Source organism: Neocloeon triangulifer, unplaced genomic scaffold, assembly GCF_031216515.1.
Source record: "Neocloeon triangulifer isolate White Clay Creek 2 clone unplaced genomic scaffold, ASM3121651v1 ptg000001l, whole genome shotgun sequence".
NCBI lineage: Eukaryota > Metazoa > Arthropoda > Insecta > Ephemeroptera > Baetidae > Neocloeon > Neocloeon triangulifer.
The window spans coordinates 2,742,393-2,762,953 of NW_026775544.1; the positions used below are offsets into that span (position 1 = coordinate 2,742,393).

The 20,561-nt window shown below is 35.4% G+C and overlaps 3 protein-coding genes and 1 long non-coding RNA gene across 5 annotated transcripts; 1 reads left to right on the forward strand and 3 right to left on the reverse strand.

Annotated features, from left to right (window-relative positions):
* The first annotated feature begins 17 nt into the window (after positions 1-17).
* LOC132204554 (uncharacterized) lies at positions 18-2,923 on the forward strand. The gene is made up of 3 exons (XM_059633174.1): positions 18-60; positions 370-1,643; positions 2,652-2,923. Exon 2 carries the CDS (start codon positions 377-379, stop codon positions 1,616-1,618), a length of 1,242 nt encoding a protein of 413 aa, XP_059489157.1. The 5' UTR covers positions 18-60; positions 370-376; the 3' UTR covers positions 1,619-1,643; positions 2,652-2,923.
* Positions 1,667-6,451, reverse strand: LOC132204342 (calpain-A-like). The gene is made up of 15 exons (XM_059632846.1): positions 6,224-6,451; positions 4,821-4,976; positions 4,548-4,617; positions 4,378-4,495; positions 4,188-4,322; positions 3,967-4,135; positions 3,730-3,908; positions 3,431-3,672; positions 3,218-3,372; positions 2,929-3,146; positions 2,825-2,870; positions 2,636-2,765; positions 2,357-2,517; positions 2,105-2,300; positions 1,667-2,052 (listed from the first exon to the last, which is right to left on the reverse strand). Exons 1-15 carry the CDS (start codon positions 6,371-6,373, stop codon positions 1,967-1,969), a joined length of 2,211 nt encoding a protein of 736 aa, XP_059488829.1. The 5' UTR covers positions 6,374-6,451; the 3' UTR covers positions 1,667-1,966.
* A 567-nt stretch (positions 6,452-7,018) lies between these two features.
* On the reverse strand, positions 7,019-8,296 carry LOC132194688 (STING ER exit protein). Its single transcript, XM_059616130.1, has 4 exons — positions 8,046-8,296; positions 7,831-7,987; positions 7,538-7,775; positions 7,019-7,224 (listed from the first exon to the last, which is right to left on the reverse strand). The coding sequence occupies exons 1-4, from the start codon at positions 8,164-8,166 to the stop codon at positions 7,072-7,074; spliced, it is 669 nt and encodes a 222-aa protein (XP_059472113.1). The 5' UTR covers positions 8,167-8,296; the 3' UTR covers positions 7,019-7,071.
* Positions 8,297-14,210: 5,914 nt separating this feature from the next.
* Positions 14,211-17,084, reverse strand: LOC132198510 (uncharacterized). 2 transcript variants are annotated; one of them, XR_009441991.1, is made up of 4 exons: positions 16,961-17,084; positions 15,648-15,755; positions 14,565-14,783; positions 14,211-14,495 (listed from the first exon to the last, which is right to left on the reverse strand). It is a non-coding gene; the product is annotated as an uncharacterized LOC132198510 (long non-coding RNA). The 2 variants fall into 2 exon arrangements; XR_009441992.1 differs by having other exon boundaries at positions 14,211-14,783.
* Between the last annotated feature and the right edge of the window lie 3,477 nt (positions 17,085-20,561).

Genomic DNA, 20,561 nt, shown 5'->3' on the forward strand with positions numbered 1-20,561 from the left:
AGCGTGGAATTGTAAACAAAAAGTAAAACAGTTCGCAGTTTCGCACGTGTTTGTCAGACGGTTAATCGTTTTTCCACATAAATTTATAATTTGGGTATATGTATTGACTAAATATCAATAAGCTGCACTCGATTGTGCAATGTAGAATATAGCCAGCGCTTTCATTGATCTCTGAAAAATAACAACAAAAGTTGCTGTTTACAATCATCGACATTTATATTAAAACCGGGAAGAATTATGAACGAGTTTTTGTAGCAAAATTAGGCAGCGCATAGTTTGAAAGAGTTTTTCAAGATTTTTCTTTAAATTTATTACTGAAAAGATTTAAAAATTATAGATTTTATTTTTGAAATTATTTTTCTTTTTTAGGGGAAGAATGGCTGACGAAGATGATAACTATGATTGTTACATGAAGGAGTGCAGCCTGTTGAGTGCCTCTGAAACAGTGAAGGACCTGAGCTCTGCAGAACAAGCGTCAACTAGTCAGAACTTCTCTCTGAAAGACACCATCAGCATAGCAGAAAAACTGAAAGATTCCGGCATCGAAAATCGCGGCAGCCCCTTCGAATCTCTGGAATGCATGACAGACTTTTTCACTCAAAACCCAAAACTTAACCCCATCCTTGCCAACATGGACAGCTCAAGGAATGTTGACAGGAACAAAATGGGCCAGTTCTTGTGGCACAGTTTCTCGAAAAGAGCTGCATCGAGTCACTCCATCGTAGTCAAGAAAACTGATGAACCAAAGAAAAATCAAAACTGTAATGTTTTCTTCTCTGAGACTCCCTCTGAGGCGTGGACGAACATAAAGGACCTGCCAATATTTTTTGCCAATGAAGAAGAAGACCAGCAGTCTGATAATGGAGTGGAAAAGGAAATTGATGGTCTGCTGAACTCCCAATCAATGATGGAGAGCGATGAGAAAATTAGTGTGCCTGAATTTTTGGAAGAGTGTCGGAATTCTCAGAGTGGAGTTTTTACACCGGAATTTTTGTCCCGCCTGTGTGTCCAGTCAGAGGCCCATTTAGCAATGTTGCTTGCCTCCTGCTGCAATTCTGACTTGTACATTCCACTTTTGCTCGACTCAGCAAAGGAGCAGGTCAAACTGATCCGCCCTCTCTGTGAGAAGATCCTCTTGCCTCTGTCAAAACGGAACAACTTCGACACCACCATTATAGGGAAAACCTGCTTGTTGATAATAACTTTCCCAATGTTGATGTCTGCCCACCTGCTGGTGCCACTCGTACAAGAATACGTGGGTGGCGAAAACCTGGCCATTAAACTGACCAACCTCTGCGAAAACGAAGATGTCAAGCACACCCTCCTAACCTGTTTGCTCAATTCGGACTGGACCGCCAAGAAAACCGACCTGGACCTTCTGCAGTGCCTACTGGGGTCGACGGTGCCCAAAGACCCGGTGGTTGTCCAGCTTTTGTGCCAAATGTTCAAGAACGCGGACACTGACCTGAAAAGCAGCCCAGATTTTGCTAAACTGCTGCTGCAGACTATCAAGGTCATCAGGAGCGACCTGAATGCCGAGTGTCGAGAACTGCTGCGTGCTGCCATTGCAGAGGTCAAATTGCCGCTGAGGTCTTTGATGGAAAAACAGCTGCAATAAACAAAACCTTCAAGAATTCAAAAAGGTAAGAAAAAAACTTTTTTTGGCTGAGTTAGAATTTTAAGAAATTTATATTTATTATCGTTTCAATAGAAACAATTAGATTACACAGGAAGATTTATATTATAGTCCATGGTATAGTCGCTTGGACAAAATGTGTTAAATTTAAAGCATATTTGTATAATTTGAAAGTGTCTTTTTTCATGGCCAGCAAGAAACTTTGATTATTTCTCGGCAAGACTAGTAATCACAGAAATACACTGAAAATATTCAGACATTTTAATTTAATTTGCCAGAAGAAACTGTGCGAAATATGGCATTTTAAAGTTATGCATTTGGTAAAAATACTTAGGAAAATATGACTTTTTCCATCCATTCATCGAATGTGAAAACAGCCTTGTTAGTGCCTCTAGGATCACGCTCTTTAAACATGTCTGGAAATTTTAAAATAATGAATAGTTTATCCTGCTAAAAGAATTCATATACCAATCATGCACCGCAGTCTGACAGCACAAGCAATGAAATCGTCAAACGTAATCTGGCCTTCTTTGGTTCCGTATCTATGCATGAGAACGTTCAGAATTCTGTAATTCAGCTGATAACCGGCGGAGGCAAGTGCTTCGCGTAACTCAAAGTTGCTTAGCATCCCTGAGTTGTTCTTGTCGTAATCCTTGAATACTCTCTGCCAAGCATAGAAGTAAATTTATTTTTCCAATTAAAATTTATTTCGTAACTTACTCTCCAGTTACCAATGTCCAACCACAGCGTTTTGAATTCCTCATAACCAAGTTTGCCAGACCTGTCGGAATCCATCATTGCCACCATGCTGCGGCAAATTTCCTTTGAAAATCCTCCCCGTTGAATGAGACTAGCAGGGCCAATAGAGCACCGTTGTAAATCTATTCCCAAAATTTAATTGGAATTTCAACAAAAAATGGATCAAATTTAATTATTAAATTTATTTATTATTCAGAAGTTTATTTTTAAAAATAAATTTAGATAATTGTTATGCTAAACCTTTGTTAATTGCTAGATCCAGGACGTTTTTCAATTCCATCCAGTCGACTTCCATGTCCTCTCCTGCAACCTCCTTGAAGAAGGCCTTAACTTTATCATCTAGCACAGAGTTCATCGGCGATGTTGAAATCTTTGAATTGAAATAATAATTTGAAAATAGGATGATGCGTTAAATTTTAGAAATTTTGCCTTGTTAGTCGTCATCTCTAAAAATCCTATGCATCTGTCATTTTCCCTGCGGAGAAAACGTTTAATTTAATTTTATTCTATTAAATATTATTTCTATTATATACTCGAGTTTGTTTGTGCTCTCGGAAAAGATTCGAAGCAAAAATTCTCCTTCCTCGTGGGGGTCGAAGGTGGAAGGGACGATGCAGTAGGTCCCTGGGACTAGACTGAACCTCTCTGTGACCTCACGTTGGTTCACAAATGCTCTGCACCTGCGAGTCGAGACATTGTCAAGGAAAAATTTGTCTGGAAGAGGCTTAATCAAGCTACTCGCTTCGTCCAACTGTATATTAAAAGAAAATTGTAAAATTTAATCAATTTTGATCAAGATTTCATATTTTTATTTTTAATTACTTGATAAAGAACAAAGCCGATGTTCAGACATTGGGCGCCCATTTTCCGTTGGACCCTGCGATTTTTCTGCATCAGGGCTACAATCACGGTGCACTCGGCACTCTCGGAGGACTGGTCCAAAGTCACCCTGTACTGCGGGTTGAAGCAAAACGTTTCTGTAACCCATTCACGTTAAAATCAAGTTAAATATTTATTTCCTTTTAATTTCATCACTTGGGTAATTTCTGCAGCCACCGGCCGTGACTCCTCTGACCCACTCGCCTTCAAAAACGCTCATTTCCCACTTTTTCTTGCCCTCCGTGTTCTGGATGGAGTGAGGACTGAGATTACAAATCTCCAGCCGAGTGAAGTATTTCACGAAATCGCGAAAAGACATCCAGAATTCGCCGTCGGCATCAAAAGTCAAGCCAATTCTCTTTTGCTCTTCTGGCGGAATGAACTGCCACTCTGGAGATCTATAATTTTACTCTCAATTTTAATATTTAAAACTATATTTAAAAAAAATCCCGCACTTATCTGACCAAGCGCCGTTCCATTCCACTGCATTGCCCCACGGGTTTCTGAGTCTGATGAGGGGAATTTTCCCAGACACCCTGGGCGTCTTAATGTCCACGTACTGCACCTTTGTGATGCTGTAAGCGTGTCCTTTGACCAACCCCTCGGGTGTTGGTTCTTCAAATTCATCACCAGGCTGATTGATAAATAATTAAAATTAATAAACCGTTTTTTTATTTGATTAAATTATCCACTTCAATTGAGGCTCCTAACAAGGACTGGCGGTCGAAAGAAGACTGGAGCATTTTGAAAAAGTTCATGTCCACGTTGTCCAGTTCGTGCCACTCGGTCACTCCTCCTGTGAAATCCTCCATCGCCTCGCAGGTTGAACCACCCTTCAAAGCCTCATAAGATCCGTGCAATCTTTCGGAAAAAAAACAATAATAATTCAAATAGCTCCACTATTGCCCAGTACTTAGCGTAAGCTTTTTCCAAAAGAGCACTCCAAAACTCATTTTGCTGGCTTGATCGGAGGAAAACTAATTTTCCATCAAAGGTGGGCAGTCGGTCGTCAATTATTACTTCAACCCATTTTCCGTACTGCCAAAATCTAAAATAATTAACATTTTAACGAGGAAACAAACATTTCTTTAAAATTATTTTACTTGAAATGAAATACTCCCGCGTAGCCCTTCTCGAAACATTGATCTTCTGGCACGACTTGGCTGAAAAGGGAGTTGTGCAGCGTCAAATTGGCGAGCGCCGCCAACAACCAGCAGTCAGCTTTTTCATCGGGAAATGACTATTATTTTCTCAGAAAATAAGTTGTTCTTACTTAGCTCTCCCTGTTTGATGTCGAATCTCGAATAACCTTCTACAAACAACCTAGGGTCCTTTACAATTTGCTACAAACGAATATATTTTAGTTTTCTTGAGAATAAATAATAATTTTTTTCCTATAAAATTTAAATTTAATTCAGCTAAAATAAGTAAAATTAATTAATAAAATGTTGCAATTAAGATATTGGTTTATTCTATTCAGTAGCCCCTTTTGGGATAACCAATGCTATATAAATAGCCCAAAAGTCAAAAGGGATATTATTCTTACTGATGGTCGGAGCCACTTGAAAGGAATTGGAGGCGCCTTGCTGTAGAATAGAGACTCAGTTGTGCAAGGGAAATCAGGGTCTTCATAGAGAATTCCTTCTCGTTGACACTGATCTCTAATGGAGTTGAAGTCTTGGGCAGCACCCTTGCGCCAAAACTGGAAAAAAATATTTTCCTTATGTAAATTTTATTCTAATTTTTAGCATTATAAAACTTATCAGGAAAAGGAAAAAATTATTTATAATTATCGTGGATATAATCCTTCTTGTTTTTATTTTCATTAAAATTGCAGCAACCTGAATATACATGTCTGATTTGCACAATTTAACGTACATATCTGAAGCATGCGGGCGCAATCAGGCCGGCGCCACTTTGAAGTGCCGTCGCCCAACATGATTTCTGATTTCTCCGTGACGAAGCAGTTTCTGATTTGCTTTACTAACAACTACTAGAAAAATATTTAAATTACGGTGACGGTTTCGCAAACAAATTGGTTCCTCTGGGGATCTGAATATATTTGCAAAATTGCCAAAATTAGAGCTAATTGCACCCCTCACGAGCAGGGTAACGAGTTTGTGCTTTTTACACTGAAAACCTCTTCGTTAATTAAATTTGCAAATCCCCGAGGTGTGGTTAGGTGCAATTTGCACGCGCGTGACGTGCTGCCTGTAGCTTTATCGACGCGTCATAGGCAACCGGGCATTCGCGCCTCGCTGGTTGCATAATTCGCACTACCCTGGTGCCGACTCGCGCAGCATGTGGCACATTGAATTAGAGATGCCACTTTCAGTAAGAGAGTTCTATACACTCTGATTGTTTCGCAAGCTGCTCGAATGACCGAGGAAAAAAGCGCTGTTTGTTGCCGGGCATTACTTAAAATAAATGGGATATCCAACAAAGTCCAACTAACAAAATATTTGCACAACGCTGAGCAACAGGTGAAGTAGATTTCTAATACCACTTTTCTTTTTTGAAAAATTAGTCTTCAAAGTAAAAATGGAAAAGCTTTCATAAAAAAAAAAACAAGAATTTGCCTTTTCGTTGATTACTTTTAATATTTCAAAATTCTTAAAAATTCACTCGAACCTGTTTGATTTTTAAAATTATTTTTGAATGTCAAATTTTAAATTTTTGAATTTGTTTAAACATCAGCGCTATTTATTTTTATTTTGACATGCAATTAATATGATAAGAATAAAGTGACCGCTCAAAAGCTAAATTTAATTGCTAAGTGTAATTGATAATCTAATTCTTAAACACTCCCATTTTTTTCCTTGATTTTGTTTTTCGCTTCTCATACCCTATTAGTTTGGGTCTATAAATAAAAACAGCACCTCTGTCTCTTACTCACAGACAACTCTAAATCAGAGTCGTCTAATATGAAACAAAAATTATAAACAGAACCTTTGATCTGCTCTGCTTGACCGCAGCGTCGTCCACATCCTTATCCTTGAAGCCCCAATTCCGGAAGGCCGAAAGAGCCTGGTCGCTCCAGATGCTCCACGAACCCAGTTCTCCGAGCCCTTTCTTCTCAACCACCCGTTCGAGGGCCATGTCTCGGGCCAAAATAGAACAAGATAGTGCGGCGCTGACCACGGTTGCGAACCGAGTGACGGACGGACACACGAGTCAACTCGACTTTTGTTGTAGTACGCGTGCGAGGCGGCGAACGGGCGAGCGAATTAGCGCCGACGCATTCGCTTGAAAGAAATTAAGGGACAAAGAAAGCCCTTCCACCCCTACTGCAGACGGGATCGTCGCTGGCGCCTGTCTTGACTTTCCATTTGGGCTTAATGGACCAGAAAAAATGGCCTTTGGCATGTCAATGGCATTTGACAGCAACACACTTGCTTACAAAGCAACGGAAATTTTTAAATGATAATTTAGCTGATTTTATTGATTTTTTCCCTTTTGAAGCCATCCTTTTGTATTTAACAAGTGATATGATGAAACATGAAACTTGTTTTAACGTTCGGCCATTATTGATCTGCTCTAGAGCCTATGTGCAAATATTGGCCCAACGATATCGTTGGAACTACAGGAAAACTGAAACGAAACGTGGAGGGGGAGGGAAGTGTGATACCACAGCACGGCTGGCTATCAACCATAACTTTGACCAGGTTTCCTTTGTCGAAACTTTCCACTTCACCGCAGACGGGCAATTTATCAATGATATTGAAAAAAAATCAATTCTTTGAATTTAAGCATAGAAATGGTTTTATTTAAAATTAAATTTCGTAATTCGGAATGATTCATTGATCAATAAGTGTTCCTCGGGGTTTTTTCAAATTGATAACAACTTCCGGTTGATCAGATGTTTCGACCTCTCTTTTAGTTCCTTTCTTCCTCTCCAGCTGCTTTTCAATGATCCTTGCGTTATTAGCATAAGAATCTGCAACTTCTCTCTGAAAAAAGTAGATTGGCAAAATCAGTTCTTTTTTTTCATATAAATTGGGAATTGAGGATTATAATTCCCATGATTTAAAATAAATTCATAGTAAGAACTGAACAGAATAAAAAAAAAAAAAAAATTTTTGAGCGAGTAATAATTGTCAATAAGAATTTGACAAATTGCAATAATTATAATGGTAACTTCATTTTAAGTTTAAAAACCTTGCCAAAAGTATCTCTTACAATAAATTTTAGCCAGATATTATTCAAATTGAGATTTGATTAAACTTTTGATAAGAATTCATGATAAAAAATAATTTAAATTACCGCTTCTATTTCGTCCTCCTCTTCGTCGATGGTGGACACGGTGACTGACGAAAACTTGCCCATGTTTTTGGTATGTTTGGTGACCATGACCTTCTTAGGCGTCTTTGCCTGCAGGGCAGTCTCTGCCTGCGAGTAGAAGTCCTTGATTGGATTTTCGCCGGAACTCTTCAGAGCGCCTCGGACAATGAAATGCACTGCGCTCTTCGGGTCATGTTTGTAGTACAAAGGGAGGCTGCACCTGATAAAAATATTAAATTTTAATTCTGCCTGGCTTATGAAGCAGCAAATCTCACTTTTTGCATTTGAATCTAATCTGCCTTTCGATTCCCTCTTCTCTCTTGATGTGGACCGTCTCGCCGGGGTCGCAAGTGATTTTGTGTGCGTGTTTGCTTCCGTCCACCACTCGCGCGCCGTCTCTTTTCCGCAAAGGCAACTTTTCCACTTGGCAATCTGCGGTGAATTTGACAATAAGAAACAAATTTTTTGAGTTAAAACTTTCGTATTATACCTAATATGAGGGTCATTTGTCCGCAGAGGCAAAAGTAAGTCCGCAAAGGTTTGTCCACGCCGTACTCCTCCTGGTCTTTGGCGTCGGAACAAACAATACTTCTTGACACGACCTTCGGCATTTTCGAAACTTCTTCAAAACGTAGATTTCTTCAAGAAAATAGTTAAAGAACTTCTAAACACAGAGTGCTGTGTTTCTGGAACTGGGGAGAAGGCAAATAATAACAACAACAATAAGCATGTGATTGCTTTTATTCTCGACGGATTATTGGATGGTGCTGCCATCGCGTGCAAACTAACTGAAGTAGCTCTACGATAAAGCGAAGCATTCACAGCACAAAAAATATTGGTTTTCCTCAATGGATATCATCAGTGCAATAATATTTTAAAATATAGTTCAAATTTTTATTGATGTTTCCGCGCAAGTCTTTATAAAATCAGTAAATTTTTTTTCTGTGGATTTTTGGAATATTTTTTTTGTAAGTAGGTAAAAATACTTAAAAGCTTAGGAGCACTTACAAGTATACAAATTTTCTACTTAATGAAAATACCTTGTAAATTATTAAAAATAAGCGAGCGTCTATATTGAAAAAAAGTAATAAATTTAAATCGTGTATTAATTAGTAAGTTTCAATTTAAAAATGCTCAAATTTCTAGTTGGCTTTTCTCAGTGGGCTTTTTAGGCGTCTCTTGAATAATCGAAAAAAAACTTATAATTTAATTCTGTCAATTTGTTTTGGCTGCAATAGCTCATTAGCTGTGAATAATTCTAATAAAAATACTTTTGTACATACATTAATTCAAAATATCTCAATTACCTTTTTTCTGCCCAAAACATTTTAGTTTCATTATAATGAAAACATTTTTCACTTATTACTTTCATCACCTTATTTCATTTCTATCCTTATATTGTAAAAAAAATTAAATTTATCCACAACAATGATCGTAGTTTTAAAAATAATTTTTTGCCTAGATATTAAAAGTTTCTTTCATAATTAATGGTTTCTCCATTTAATATCAATATTGATTTGTATAGTAAAAATAAATTTCCAATTTCGTCATAAAGTCGGCTCTGAATATATGAAATGCTTGCATATATATTTTTTTTCAATATGCTCTGCGGCGCCCTTCGCCACTTTTCGCCCCCTCGTTTGTGCTCACAGAGACCAACAAGGGTGTAACGAGATACGCACACGGGGTAACCTCCGCGAGCAATGTTATTTGTGATGATGGAGTTGTTATTGCACAATGGACCGCCGCTCTCTCTCGTTTCGACTAACTCTTGTCGGAGTAATAAAAAACTGCTGCTCCGCTTGCAATGCGCATTGCATAAAACATTTTTTTCATACCAAGCTTTCGTCTATGCGACTGTTTTATTATTTCAAAAGTGGGGCAGTAAAAAAAGAAAAAAATCTCTGACGTATATATTTTGTAGGAAAAATAAATATGGTTTTGTGTTGTGAGGCAGTGAGGAAATTTATTCGTCAGAAAAGTGAATAATTTTTATATGTTATGTGCGTTTTCCGTTGTTCGGCCAAACACAAAAGGCACAAAAAGTTTGCTCATAAAAAATAACTCTATATCATGAAATGGAAAAACGATATGAGTGTGTAATTCTGTCAAAAAGTGAGCAGTGGCAGCTGTCAAAAATGATAAAAAATGGCAATCATTGTGTGATGTCGTAAATCAATATAGATATGGCTCATTCTGCTAAAAAAAAGTTTTCCCATGTAGCAAACTTTGATTGGTTAATTTTGTGATATTTTTTCTTTTTGCATTTAAAAACTTATTAGTTTTTGAAGCTAATTGCAAAGAGATTTCATGCAAGTTTTTCTCAAAATTATTATTAATTTTTTCTAATAAAACAGTTTGGGAGAAAAATGGGGCTATCCTTTTTGAAATATTGATAAAAAAAAATAATATGGTTATACCAGTTTCGGTCATGGTCCTTGTTCCTTTTTCATGAGCAAATGTAGAAATTAAAAATAAAATAAAGTAAAAAATAAAAAACAAACAATACAAACGTCTGAATTATGAAAAAAAAAAATATATATATCGTTCTTTTTTTAATAGTCTGTTGAGCTGAATGAATTATTCAATTTTATTTATTACATATCAGTCACATTTGCTTTGCGCTTCTTTTTATTTTATTAAATTATATGCAGTGAGTTTGCACTATTCGGAATTTAAAAGAAAAAAATATCTTCATAATATAGAGGCGTAATTAGAATTTATTACAGCAAAAACTTGCGACAATTAAAAAATTCCGTTTTTTATTGAGCGTGCAAATTTTCATTTGTTGTAGAAACAATTTATGGCATTCTCCTTCTGGTCTTTTTTATTATACACGTCTGTTTGATCTGCATCATAATAATTGAAATTCAAACAAAAAAGTATAGCAAAAGTATACCCTCATAATGTACGCAACTACGAAAGCAGTAAAAACTGATAAAAGTGTCGCTCTCGGTAAAATATTGTTATTGCCAATTATCCGATTAGGACGTGTAAAGGGTTGAGTGGAAAAGGAAGATGGTTAACAGGCAATGCGATGGTTTCTGGCGATAAGCGCGGCAATAAATTCAGCATCACGCCACTCTCCACGGTGACACTTTGATTAATTCATTCTCCTCGCGGTCGTCCTCTGAATAGCCAAGTAATGAAGCCAAAGGGTGCAGGCTAGAAAAGCAACCCTCTCATTACTGCAGAATTTGTCACACATGCGGTCTTTTTATTCTTTAATTGGCCGCCGAATTAGCATTTATTCGTCCGGCAGGAAAAGCAAATACCAAGTGCAGGTTTTTAATTTAATTGGGGAAGAAGTCGAGGGGAATGATTTTTGAAAAGTAATACGGCGATCAGATGACGCCGTTCTGTCGATGCAATCTGATATTATTTGCGTTTCGATTTAATGAAATTTTACTCAAGTGCAAGTGACATCTGCTTTATACGCAGCACCCGACAAGTCAGAATGTAAAAGCTGACAATGCAGGTGTCAACAGACGGAATGAAATAAACTGGTTTTAATTTACATCAGTTGAAGTTTATTTTATTTTTGATTCATCTATATAATTGAGCCTCTCATGGTTCATTAATAAAGAATAATTTTATATTTTTGATATTTGATATTTGTATGTCCATACCTGGATCAGGTTAATATTAGAATAAGAATCTTATTTGTTAGAAAAATTTACATTTGAGGAGATGATCATGGAAGTGAAGAATCAAGATTATTATTCGCATTAACAAAAATGAATTGAAAAATCTTCTCTAATTTTACAAATGCAATTGATTCTCATTCCATAGTTAATCTGCAAAGATATACCTGGCAATGAGAAGTTCGACTGTTTTCATGAAGTTCTAGATGAAATATTAATTTTTAATTAAAACGTTCTTAAATAAACTTGTTTAACATTTAGGATTAACAATTAAAACTATTTAATCAAACTTAAGTCAACTGTAATCATTAAAGTGTTTAAAAACTATAAATTAAGTTGCCAACAGTTTGAACAGCTTAATTTTTGAAATTGAAAAATTGAGTTTTATAATTTAAAGATTTTTTCGTCGGTTCATGTTTTTTTTTTATTTTAATTATTTGTGACGATTTCTTTGAATATTAATTAACCTTTTGATGGAGAAAAACAACATATAAATCTTAAAATCAAACTTATTTTGGAATTTAGAACCGAAAGAAACCACTCAACACGGGAAATAATTTATTAGTAGTCTCGAATATCTCGCGTCACAAAACTAAATTCCACGTAAAGGCGATTAGTCTAGTTAAGAACTAATGTAAATTAAAAAATAAACTAAAATTAGGCAAATGAATCTGTATATTATTATATTTGCATTTTTCTAATAATGACTATGATATGATATTAAACTTAAATATTTGAAATATGATTTTTTAGTTAAGACATTTACTTCTTTTTGAAACAAAAAAATAATTCTCTATTTTGGAAACAAGAAGCAATAAATTGCAGTTAAACGAAATAAAAATTCGAGGTGCGGACAGCGAGACTTCTGGAGGTGTTCCGTTTATTTCGTCCTTTTTGGGGTATCGCATATAATAAAATAAAAAGTTATGTTCGGAGCAGCGCACGGATTGAAGAGGAGCGCCGTAAAATTAATGTCGCGCGAGGGTATAAAACCGAATATGTGTGACTTGTTGTACGATTATTGTACTGAGTGGTGGACCCATATGGCCTGGGTGCGGCTGAGAAAATCTCTCTCTTGAGAAAAAAGAAATACGAAGCAAATGCGAGCAGGACGCTGGGCGAGCCGCGTGATTGAGAAGCGAGGTGATTTACACGCAGCTTCTGAAAGTGGTTGGGTAATAAACATTGACTGCTGAGAGGGACGATCGCGTCAAGCTCACAGGTGAACGCGGGTTTCGGCATTGATGATGTCAACGTTGCCGAGGGACATCCCAAAAATAAAAGAACTTTCCTATAATTCAATAAATATATTAAAATTTTTAAGTCGATTATTTTTCAAAAGTTTTTTTTAATAATTTTATTTTAAACAATAAAATCATTTAGAAAATTATTTATTTATTCTTTAAACTATTACATGAACTGAAAATAATTTTTTAACTGTTGCAAGATATATTTTATTTGAATAATTAAAATTCAATTATTTTTATTGTAAATTAAAACATATATTATATGTGAAAAGGAAAATTGGTTTGGACATTGATTCAGTTTTAATTTTGGTTATGGAAAATAGTTGTAAATATTTATTGCGCATAAAATTAGGTTGAAGACCATCTTATTTTTGTAATTATAGTAAAATTAAGTAGAAAACAACTGGAATGGAAAACAAGCCAATTTATTTTATCATCTAAATTTTGAGCACAAAACTAATGAATATCTTTTATTGAACCAAAAAATTATTAAAAGGACCCAAATTTTTCAACAACGTGGAAGATATAAATAAAGTAAAAAAAGTGAAATAAAAAAGTAATTATTATTTTAATCTTCATACATTGTATATGTATGAATGTTTCAAAAGTTGTACCCGGATGGGTTTAATAAATAAATAAATTAAAAATTTCATTTTAACTGATTTCAATCAACAATTTGCTCCATTTGCCATTATGGGCTTGCGAGAATGCACCACAATATTTCACTCACAATCAGAAATAAAAATGCATCAGCGAAAGCATACTCGACAATAACATATAATATGGCTCGCTTTCAAACCATCACATAACGATTTTTATTTATTTTATGCGTGCGTTATGGAGAGTTTGTGTCTCTATCATGTTGCACGGCGCGCGAGTTAGTTTTCCCACGAAAGGGACATTCAAGAGAGTGGGCGAGCGAAAGTGTTGTTGCTGCTTTGAAACGTAATATCTCAATGTTTAAATGTGCGCTCCTGCTTTATATAAAGGACCTAAAACACTTTCCTAATGTCCCTGCTCGAATCACTGGCGATAAGAGGTGACGACAAAACGGTCCCTTAGATAAATCACAGCATAGGACCAAAAGAAGTTGATTCTGTTTTATGGTCCCTATACCTGCGTATGCCAGGAAAATTTTAGGGTTTTTAGGATAGTTTAAAACTTCTATCTTAACTTAATGGAAGAGCTAGGAAAAAATACACTATCGGCTGAAGTTGATGATTTTATATCAAAAGACGACTTCTCAAATAAAAGTGAATTGATGAAATTAGCTTAAAACAGCCAAGAAATATTTGATGATTCCTAAATTTTTTATTTCTAAATTCCTTTGAAAAGAATTGATTTTGAAGCGTATAATATTAAGGGAGTATTTTCTTAATTGTTTGTCGAAATAAAAAACAAAATAATTGAAAATTAGGAAACAAATCGACATTTTTTTTATATTTACTCTTTTCAAAAATTAAAATTATGAAACAGGCCCGAAAATAAATAATTATAAAAACTGATGCTGAAAGTATAAAATAAAACTGAGGGTTGAGGATAGCTACATAATTATACATACATGTTGTTATGGTTATTATGGGTTATTATATTTATATATTATAATCAGTGGTCAATTTCACTTAATTTTCTAAACGTTTATTAGATTGCCAATTAAATTTAAAATTTAAATCTCAATAAAACAGAGCATTTCAAACTCTCATAAAAACCAATGAAGCAAGTCAAATACAATTATTTTTTCTACTTAATCCAACTTACGCAGGTCTATGACTTAAAAAAGTCCATTCTTAAATAATATATATTTTTTTCTTCACAGCCAACCTAGTTATTTGTTCAGTAAAATTGATTATTTATTTAACATAATTTTGTTTGGTTGTTTGTCAGAGTGATTGAAAATTGGGTTTATTGGAATGCCAGGGTCGTGCGCGCTTGTCTTGTCATCATGTTCGATTATATGCAAAGAGTTTGTTCGGAGAACCTCACTCACTCTCTCGGCACCATCAATAATATCAACACACGCCGCTGCTTGATAAATAACCCTTTAATGTGCTGCTCATCATCAAATATAATAATTAGGTACGGACAGAGGATCTCCCACAAGGCACAATTTTCACTCACGCATGTCACTGTTGGAGCCTTTTGGGCCGAGCGCCGCCGGAGCATGACTCTCGAGTTCTGTTATGATTGCCGTAATTTATGCATAACTCGCCGGGATCTTATCTTGTTTTCTGTGCATAATACATCTTATTGGGTCTGCTCGTCGCCCTTTCAGTTAATTTCTCAACGGCCCTTGGTTTTGAATGCAAATTTCGGCAGATAAGAGAAAAAGTGCGCGGTCTGAAACAATAAAGCGTAAATTTTATGCAAAATTAAAAAAAAAGTTTTGTGCTTATATTTATGTTTCTGTCATGTTAAAAAGTCTGGCCTCTTTTGCATGCTAATTTTATAATAAAAAATTTAGAACAAAGAAAAACAGAGTCATGTGTGAGGCTTTTATTAAAATCTTGTGACTGTTGTAAAAAGTTAAGACAATAAAAAATCAACCTTAATGAAGCTGAAACTAAAATTTTGCGCTGAAATAATGACAAATTAAGATTAATGAAAATTATAATGCTAGTGTTGCCGCCAGAAACTAATTCACCATAGAAACATTCATACCGCCTAAGTTACCTTATCAGAGTATCACAGAAAACAGCAACTCTATAAGGCCAAGTGCATAGAATTTGAGTCGGAAATGGGAATTATTTTCAGATTTTAAATTATTTAGTGCTGTTGGAATACTTATGGATTGTCTGCTAGCAAAAGTAATCGACTTTGCTAAAAATAAAAAATAAATTGCAAAATTTATTTGGTAATTGATCAAATAATCTTTTTAAAATTCTATTTCAGATTAGTCTAAAAGAGTTCACTTTTACAGCTAGGGAAGAAATAAAGAGAGGAAATCCTCTTCAATTTTCCATACAATTTTTATGATATGAATCTTCCTTCAGCAGCAAGGTCGATTATTTAAGTCGGAAGGTGTGAAAATTAGAGGTGCGAGTTCTACCAGGTTGCGCTTTTTGTTCATGTAAATTTTGGTTTGTATCCAAAATAATAATCGCATAGCTTAAAATAGCAGTGGCGGACGTGTGCTCGTAAAAAATTATGAGGCGCTCACATTTAATTACGCTTTGGGAACACCTCGTGAATATATATACATACCTGCAATTATGCAATCATCGTTGGAAATGAAAATATCCCACGCACATTCACACTCACAGCAGCGAGAAAAGATTTTCTCCAAAAATAGAAGGAAGACTCGCGATGAACCTGAAGTTTGTAATAATTACTATTTTTAGTATAGCTGATTCAAAATCAGTTCAATGGCAGCGGGGAATAGGCTCCTTTGTCCGACACCAATTATCTATTTAATTACGCTCGTGAACCGTGAAGTTGAAATCATCGCGCTTTTTGTACGAGATTTTCCAAAATATTGCCAGCTTTAATTACTATTATCAGCAAATGAATAATTTAAAAACTAATTTAGAAAAAATAGGTGGTCAGCATAAAAATGTGGATTTTTGTTTTGTTTAATAAAAATTTTTTGGAGCTTAAGAAAAATTTATAGAATTTTTTAAATGAATATGCATTTTTTTCCTTTCTTATTAAAATCAAAAGTTTCATTCAATTAATTACATAATATATTAATTATGTTTTTCTTTATGTAAAATCGTTTATATAAGGGCTCAAGTTTTCAATTGTGTTTACTGAAATAATTTGTTGTGGTAAAAAAAGTCGCACCGTCACTTCTTGCCACAGTTTTCCCAACTTTGGGCGCACAAACTTGAAATGGTTTATCTGGCGAACAAAAGCCGCGAGTTGCAGGCCTTAAAGTTTCCCTGTCATTGCCCACTGAACTCTAATCAAAGCGCCGATCTACGCTCACTCTGCAATGATAACTTAAGCAAGCATAACAACTCTGTATGTACACATGTGTGTCATATCACTTGAATCTTATTTTATTGTCTCCGGGTGCGTAAATTTGCACACACCGGCGAACAATAATAATATAACGTTGCTCGAGGGGCGTTTCGATCTTTCAGCTTGCAGAGGTGCGAAGTGTAATTCAAGACTAGCTCCCGGCTTTATATGAACAATTCAATAGCCTTTCAAACTTAAATTAGCTTATTCCATAGTCGGAAAACTTTCTCACTTAGATTACAATTTAACTTTTAATTTTGTTTGTTCTTTTAGAAAATTAGAATAATCTAATGCAAGTAAGTCAATTGACACATTGACAGCAAAATAAATAAATAAATTATATTTTTTTCTTGCAGAGCTGGAAAAAAACAAATTTAAACTTAAATTGCTTATAGTTAGGTAATTTTAATTCAATAAATTTATTGAAAAATTATTTAAACAAAAGAAAAATAGTTGCTGTACAAAGCATAATTAACGTTTTGCTGCATTTCAGTATGTAAATAAGGTAAAAATGCACTTTTTATACGACGTCTGTTTCCTGTTCACCAAATTACCTCCACATAACTTTCCATGCAATAAGTTTCCGCAAAATTCCAGCAGTCAAGCAATGCGCCATTTTCTCTCTAAAAATGAGTGATGAGTGCATTCATTAATTTGGCGACGTGTTCCTCGTTTGTTAGATCATTATGCGACTGACCGTCTCAACAGCAAATTTGTTTCTGCACGCAAACACGCCTGTGTTATCAAGTCGAGCCATGAATGAAAAATTACCCTTGTGCTAATTGGCGTTTCGTCGGCACGTACGCCGGCAGGAAATTATTAAAGAAAATGATTACGCCCTTCGTTCCGAGGGCCAGTGAACTAGAAAATTCGTCCAGAAAATTCTTTTTGTTATCATAAACGATGTTTTTTATACTCGGCGGAAAGTTCTCGAAATTTTAAATAAATTCCGAAGCGAATTGAAAATTTTTACCTGATCCGGTGTGGGAAAGTGCAAAAGAGGAAAATCCCAGCGCTTTTTCCTTTTTTTTTCTTGAGTGAAGAGGTTTTTGTTAAGAACGCTTTTTTGGCGACGCCAAGAGTCCGATTCGAAAGGCGCCAGGCTAACCGCAGCAGGCAGACGATCCCGAGGCCCCCTGAGGAGCAGACCCGTGTCTCGCAGCCTCCCTCAAAGGGCCCGCTCTTGAACCGCGTGCTGTGTCGGCTATGGTCATTGTCAGCACTCGCACAGATTGTGTTGCATACGTATCATGTGTGGCTCGCACAGATTACAGAGAAAAAGAAAAGATGCTCCTTTTTTGCTCTTGGACATCAATATTCCTTTGGGATTCTCTTTCAGCCGCAACTACAAGCATCTTCCATTTATTTCAGATGCATCCACACTCGTTTCGAAACAAGGAGGAGTTCCTCCTCTATTCTGCTATATTCACAGAATTTGTAAAATAGAATTTTTTCTTCTTTAAAATTTAGAAAAAAAAATATTGAAATATATATTTTATAAACTGGAAAAATGAAGATAAATTGTGAGAGTGACAGAACAGAGGTAACTCAAATAATTATTTTAACTAATAATTAAATATTACATCAAGCAACACAGTCATTTTCAATTTGACTTTCTCTTCTATAATCAGACAATATTTCATCAAAATAAAATAATTATAATTTATGAAAATGTATTCTGATAAAAGAATCTATGTAATATGCTGAATTATATAAAAGAACGCTGAAATATTCAGATTAAAGAAATTTTAAAATAAATACTTTGGTTAATTCATTACTCAGCTAGATCTATTCCAAACATTATTTATTTTTTTATTTTACTCTTTACTATTTTACTCGTCCTTGTAAAATTTTGATGCTGCGCAAAAGATCGCAGACAGTAAATTCTTTTTCAAATATGTTCTCTCAACCTTTTTACGGTCAAGATACGGAAACCCTCTGCGAACCCTCTTTGCTGTCAAACATTTATTTCCTCTCTCTCTGGTTTTGGTGTCAAATGTCAACAAAAAGCTAAAACAAATGGAGAGATCAAACCCTTATATTATATAAAATAGAGACGTAAAACTGCGAGGTAAATAGATATCCAACTACTGACGACGTTTGCGTTGTAAAACCGAAATTTATGAGAAGTCGCTGGGAAGGACAACATTAAAAGAGACGAAATCGTTATCTATCTCGGGAGCCGCTATAGCTCGACCAGACAATGTTCAGCTTTTGTCTTTTCCAGCAGCAGCAGCAGCAATAATATTGATGACAGCCCCGGTCCTTGATTTCGTCTCTCTTTCGGCTTCTCCCCGCCAAAGAATTAAAAACTTACTTTGTGTGTTTTTTATGCTCGGCTGGCCTAAATTTTATATGCAGACGCGAGAAAAGAGCGGGAGCTGCTGAAAAGATATTGAGTGTGCAGGTGTCTTGTTCTTATGACCGCAATAAATTAGGAAACTCTCGCAGCATCCACGCAGGCCATTAATAAATACAGCACACACTCAAATACGTCTGCCGACAGCCTACAAGAAAGGATTATTTTTCACCTGTGTGTCTTTCTTTCTCATCTCGCTCGCTTAATTTCCCACTGTTTTTTCTCTCGCTTCTTTTTCTTCTCTCAGCTACCGGCGTTCGTTTTCATTAAAAACAAGAGAGCAGAATAGTTATCACCTTATATAAAAATAAATTCGGAGAATATTAAGAGTGGTTGCCATATCAAGGGTTGACAGCCTTTAGCCCAAAAGAAATCCATCAATTCAAATTAGATTTTTTTTTAATTCAAAGCTTTCTCGGTTTTTTATTTGGAATTGATCGACTTCATGATAAACTAAATTTGGGTTATTTGCAGCCGATGCTCAATATTTTTCTGCTTTAGAGCACTTTAGAGGTAATAAATAATTTAATTAAGATGACGGTGAAAATTGTAACCTATTAAATGTGAAAACTCCTAATTTTTGAACTAGATCAAATATTTTCTTTTGAATAAAATGTCAATAATTTACACTCATTTTTGTTTTACTCGTATTGTCTTAATTTTTTTCTATTGGTTAATTTTACTCCAAAATTCAGAGTTCATCTATACAGAAACATTAAAAATTGTATTTCTGACCTGAGGAAAATAAAAAATAAAAGAGGGTACTTCATTTTTTTTAGCCAACAATTTAAACCAAAACGGGTTTAAATTTAACTCGTCTGAAGAAATTTCTAAATTTTTTCTTTGAATTTCAGTAACGTCATTTTATTTAATTTTCTAACCAATTCTGGTGATCCAGCCTTCCTTCCTTCAGATCTGCTGGCCGAACGTTTGAGTTTGGATTATTCCGTCAGGGAAATACATACATATGTATATGATGCTGGGGCCACACACGGTTCGATATTTGAATTCATTAAATGGCCCTTCGACTCTTTTGCTTAACTCCGCAATAAAATGCTGGGCAGTTTGTTTTAATAGAGCTGCCATTCGCCCTCAGACAGCGATGGATTTTTCGCGATAATGTGTTTTGCTCTGACTGACCAAATGGTAAATTGATTTTTTCTATACCTTGTTTCCAAACAGATCGAACTAGTTTTCCGGTTGTAGCCAAGAAATTTATTAATACATCTCGCTATAAAAATACACACTTAATTGCTGTTGTCAGCACGAGCAAGAGACGAGTTTTTTTCTTAAAATAAAATGAAGAGTTTCGAAACAAAGTTGCTACCTTGATGGAGAAAATAAAAATAATAAAACTGTTGTGAAAAGCGAAGGTCCAACTTCTCTAATTTCTTTTGAAGAGGCGCAACAAAACGTGGGGATTTTTTTACGGGCGCCGAAATCTCAGTTCGTAATTCGAAAAAGACAATGCAAGTCCTTTTTAGAAAATTTAACGAAGCAGGATTTTATTTTATAGCCGCGCTTTTATAGCTGCGAGTGATATCATTTTTTCCAGAGATATCAAAGGCTTTATCTTGTGTGGAGCGCAGCACGCTTGTGACGAGGGGTCAAAGGTCGCATCTGTCTGCGAGTTAGACACATCAGAGCATCAGACACATTCCCACATTTGAAAGATCACACACAGTACGTCCCCATTATCTCAATTAGTCTGATGACCAGCCCCGAATGTTAAAAGGCCACTTAGGTTCACTTCCGTCAAGACTTTCAAAAAGCGAGTAAAAGCGCCAAGAAATTTA

What these genes read in the sequence shown, in the direction of transcription:
- LOC132194688 (XM_059616130.1), bottom strand. Translation starts at nt 8,166, where the DNA reads ATGCCGAAGGTCGTGTCAAGAAGTATTGTTTGTTCCGACGCCAAAGAC. An exon ending in ACAAATGACCCTCATATTAG is followed by an intron (nt 7,988 to 8,045) that starts GTATAATACGAA and finishes AATTCACCGCAG; the next exon opens with ATTGCCAAGTGGAAAAGTTG. An exon ending in AGGAGGACGAAATAGAAGCG is followed by an intron (nt 7,225 to 7,537) that starts GTAATTTAAATT and finishes TACTTTTTTCAG; the next exon opens with AGAGAAGTTGCAGATTCTTA.
- LOC132204554 (XM_059633174.1), top strand. Translation starts at nt 377, where the DNA reads ATGGCTGACGAAGATGATAACTATGATTGTTACATGAAGGAGTGCAGC.
- LOC132204342 (XM_059632846.1), bottom strand. Translation starts at nt 6,373, where the DNA reads ATGGCCCTCGAACGGGTGGTTGAGAAGAAAGGGCTCGGAGAACTGGGT. An exon ending in TGGCTGCAGAAATTACCCAA is followed by an intron (nt 3,373 to 3,430) that starts GTGATGAAATTA and finishes AATGGGTTACAG; the next exon opens with AAACGTTTTGCTTCAACCCG. An exon ending in TCGGCTTTGTTCTTTATCAA is followed by an intron (nt 3,147 to 3,217) that starts GTAATTAAAAAT and finishes TTTAATATACAG; the next exon opens with TTGGACGAAGCGAGTAGCTT.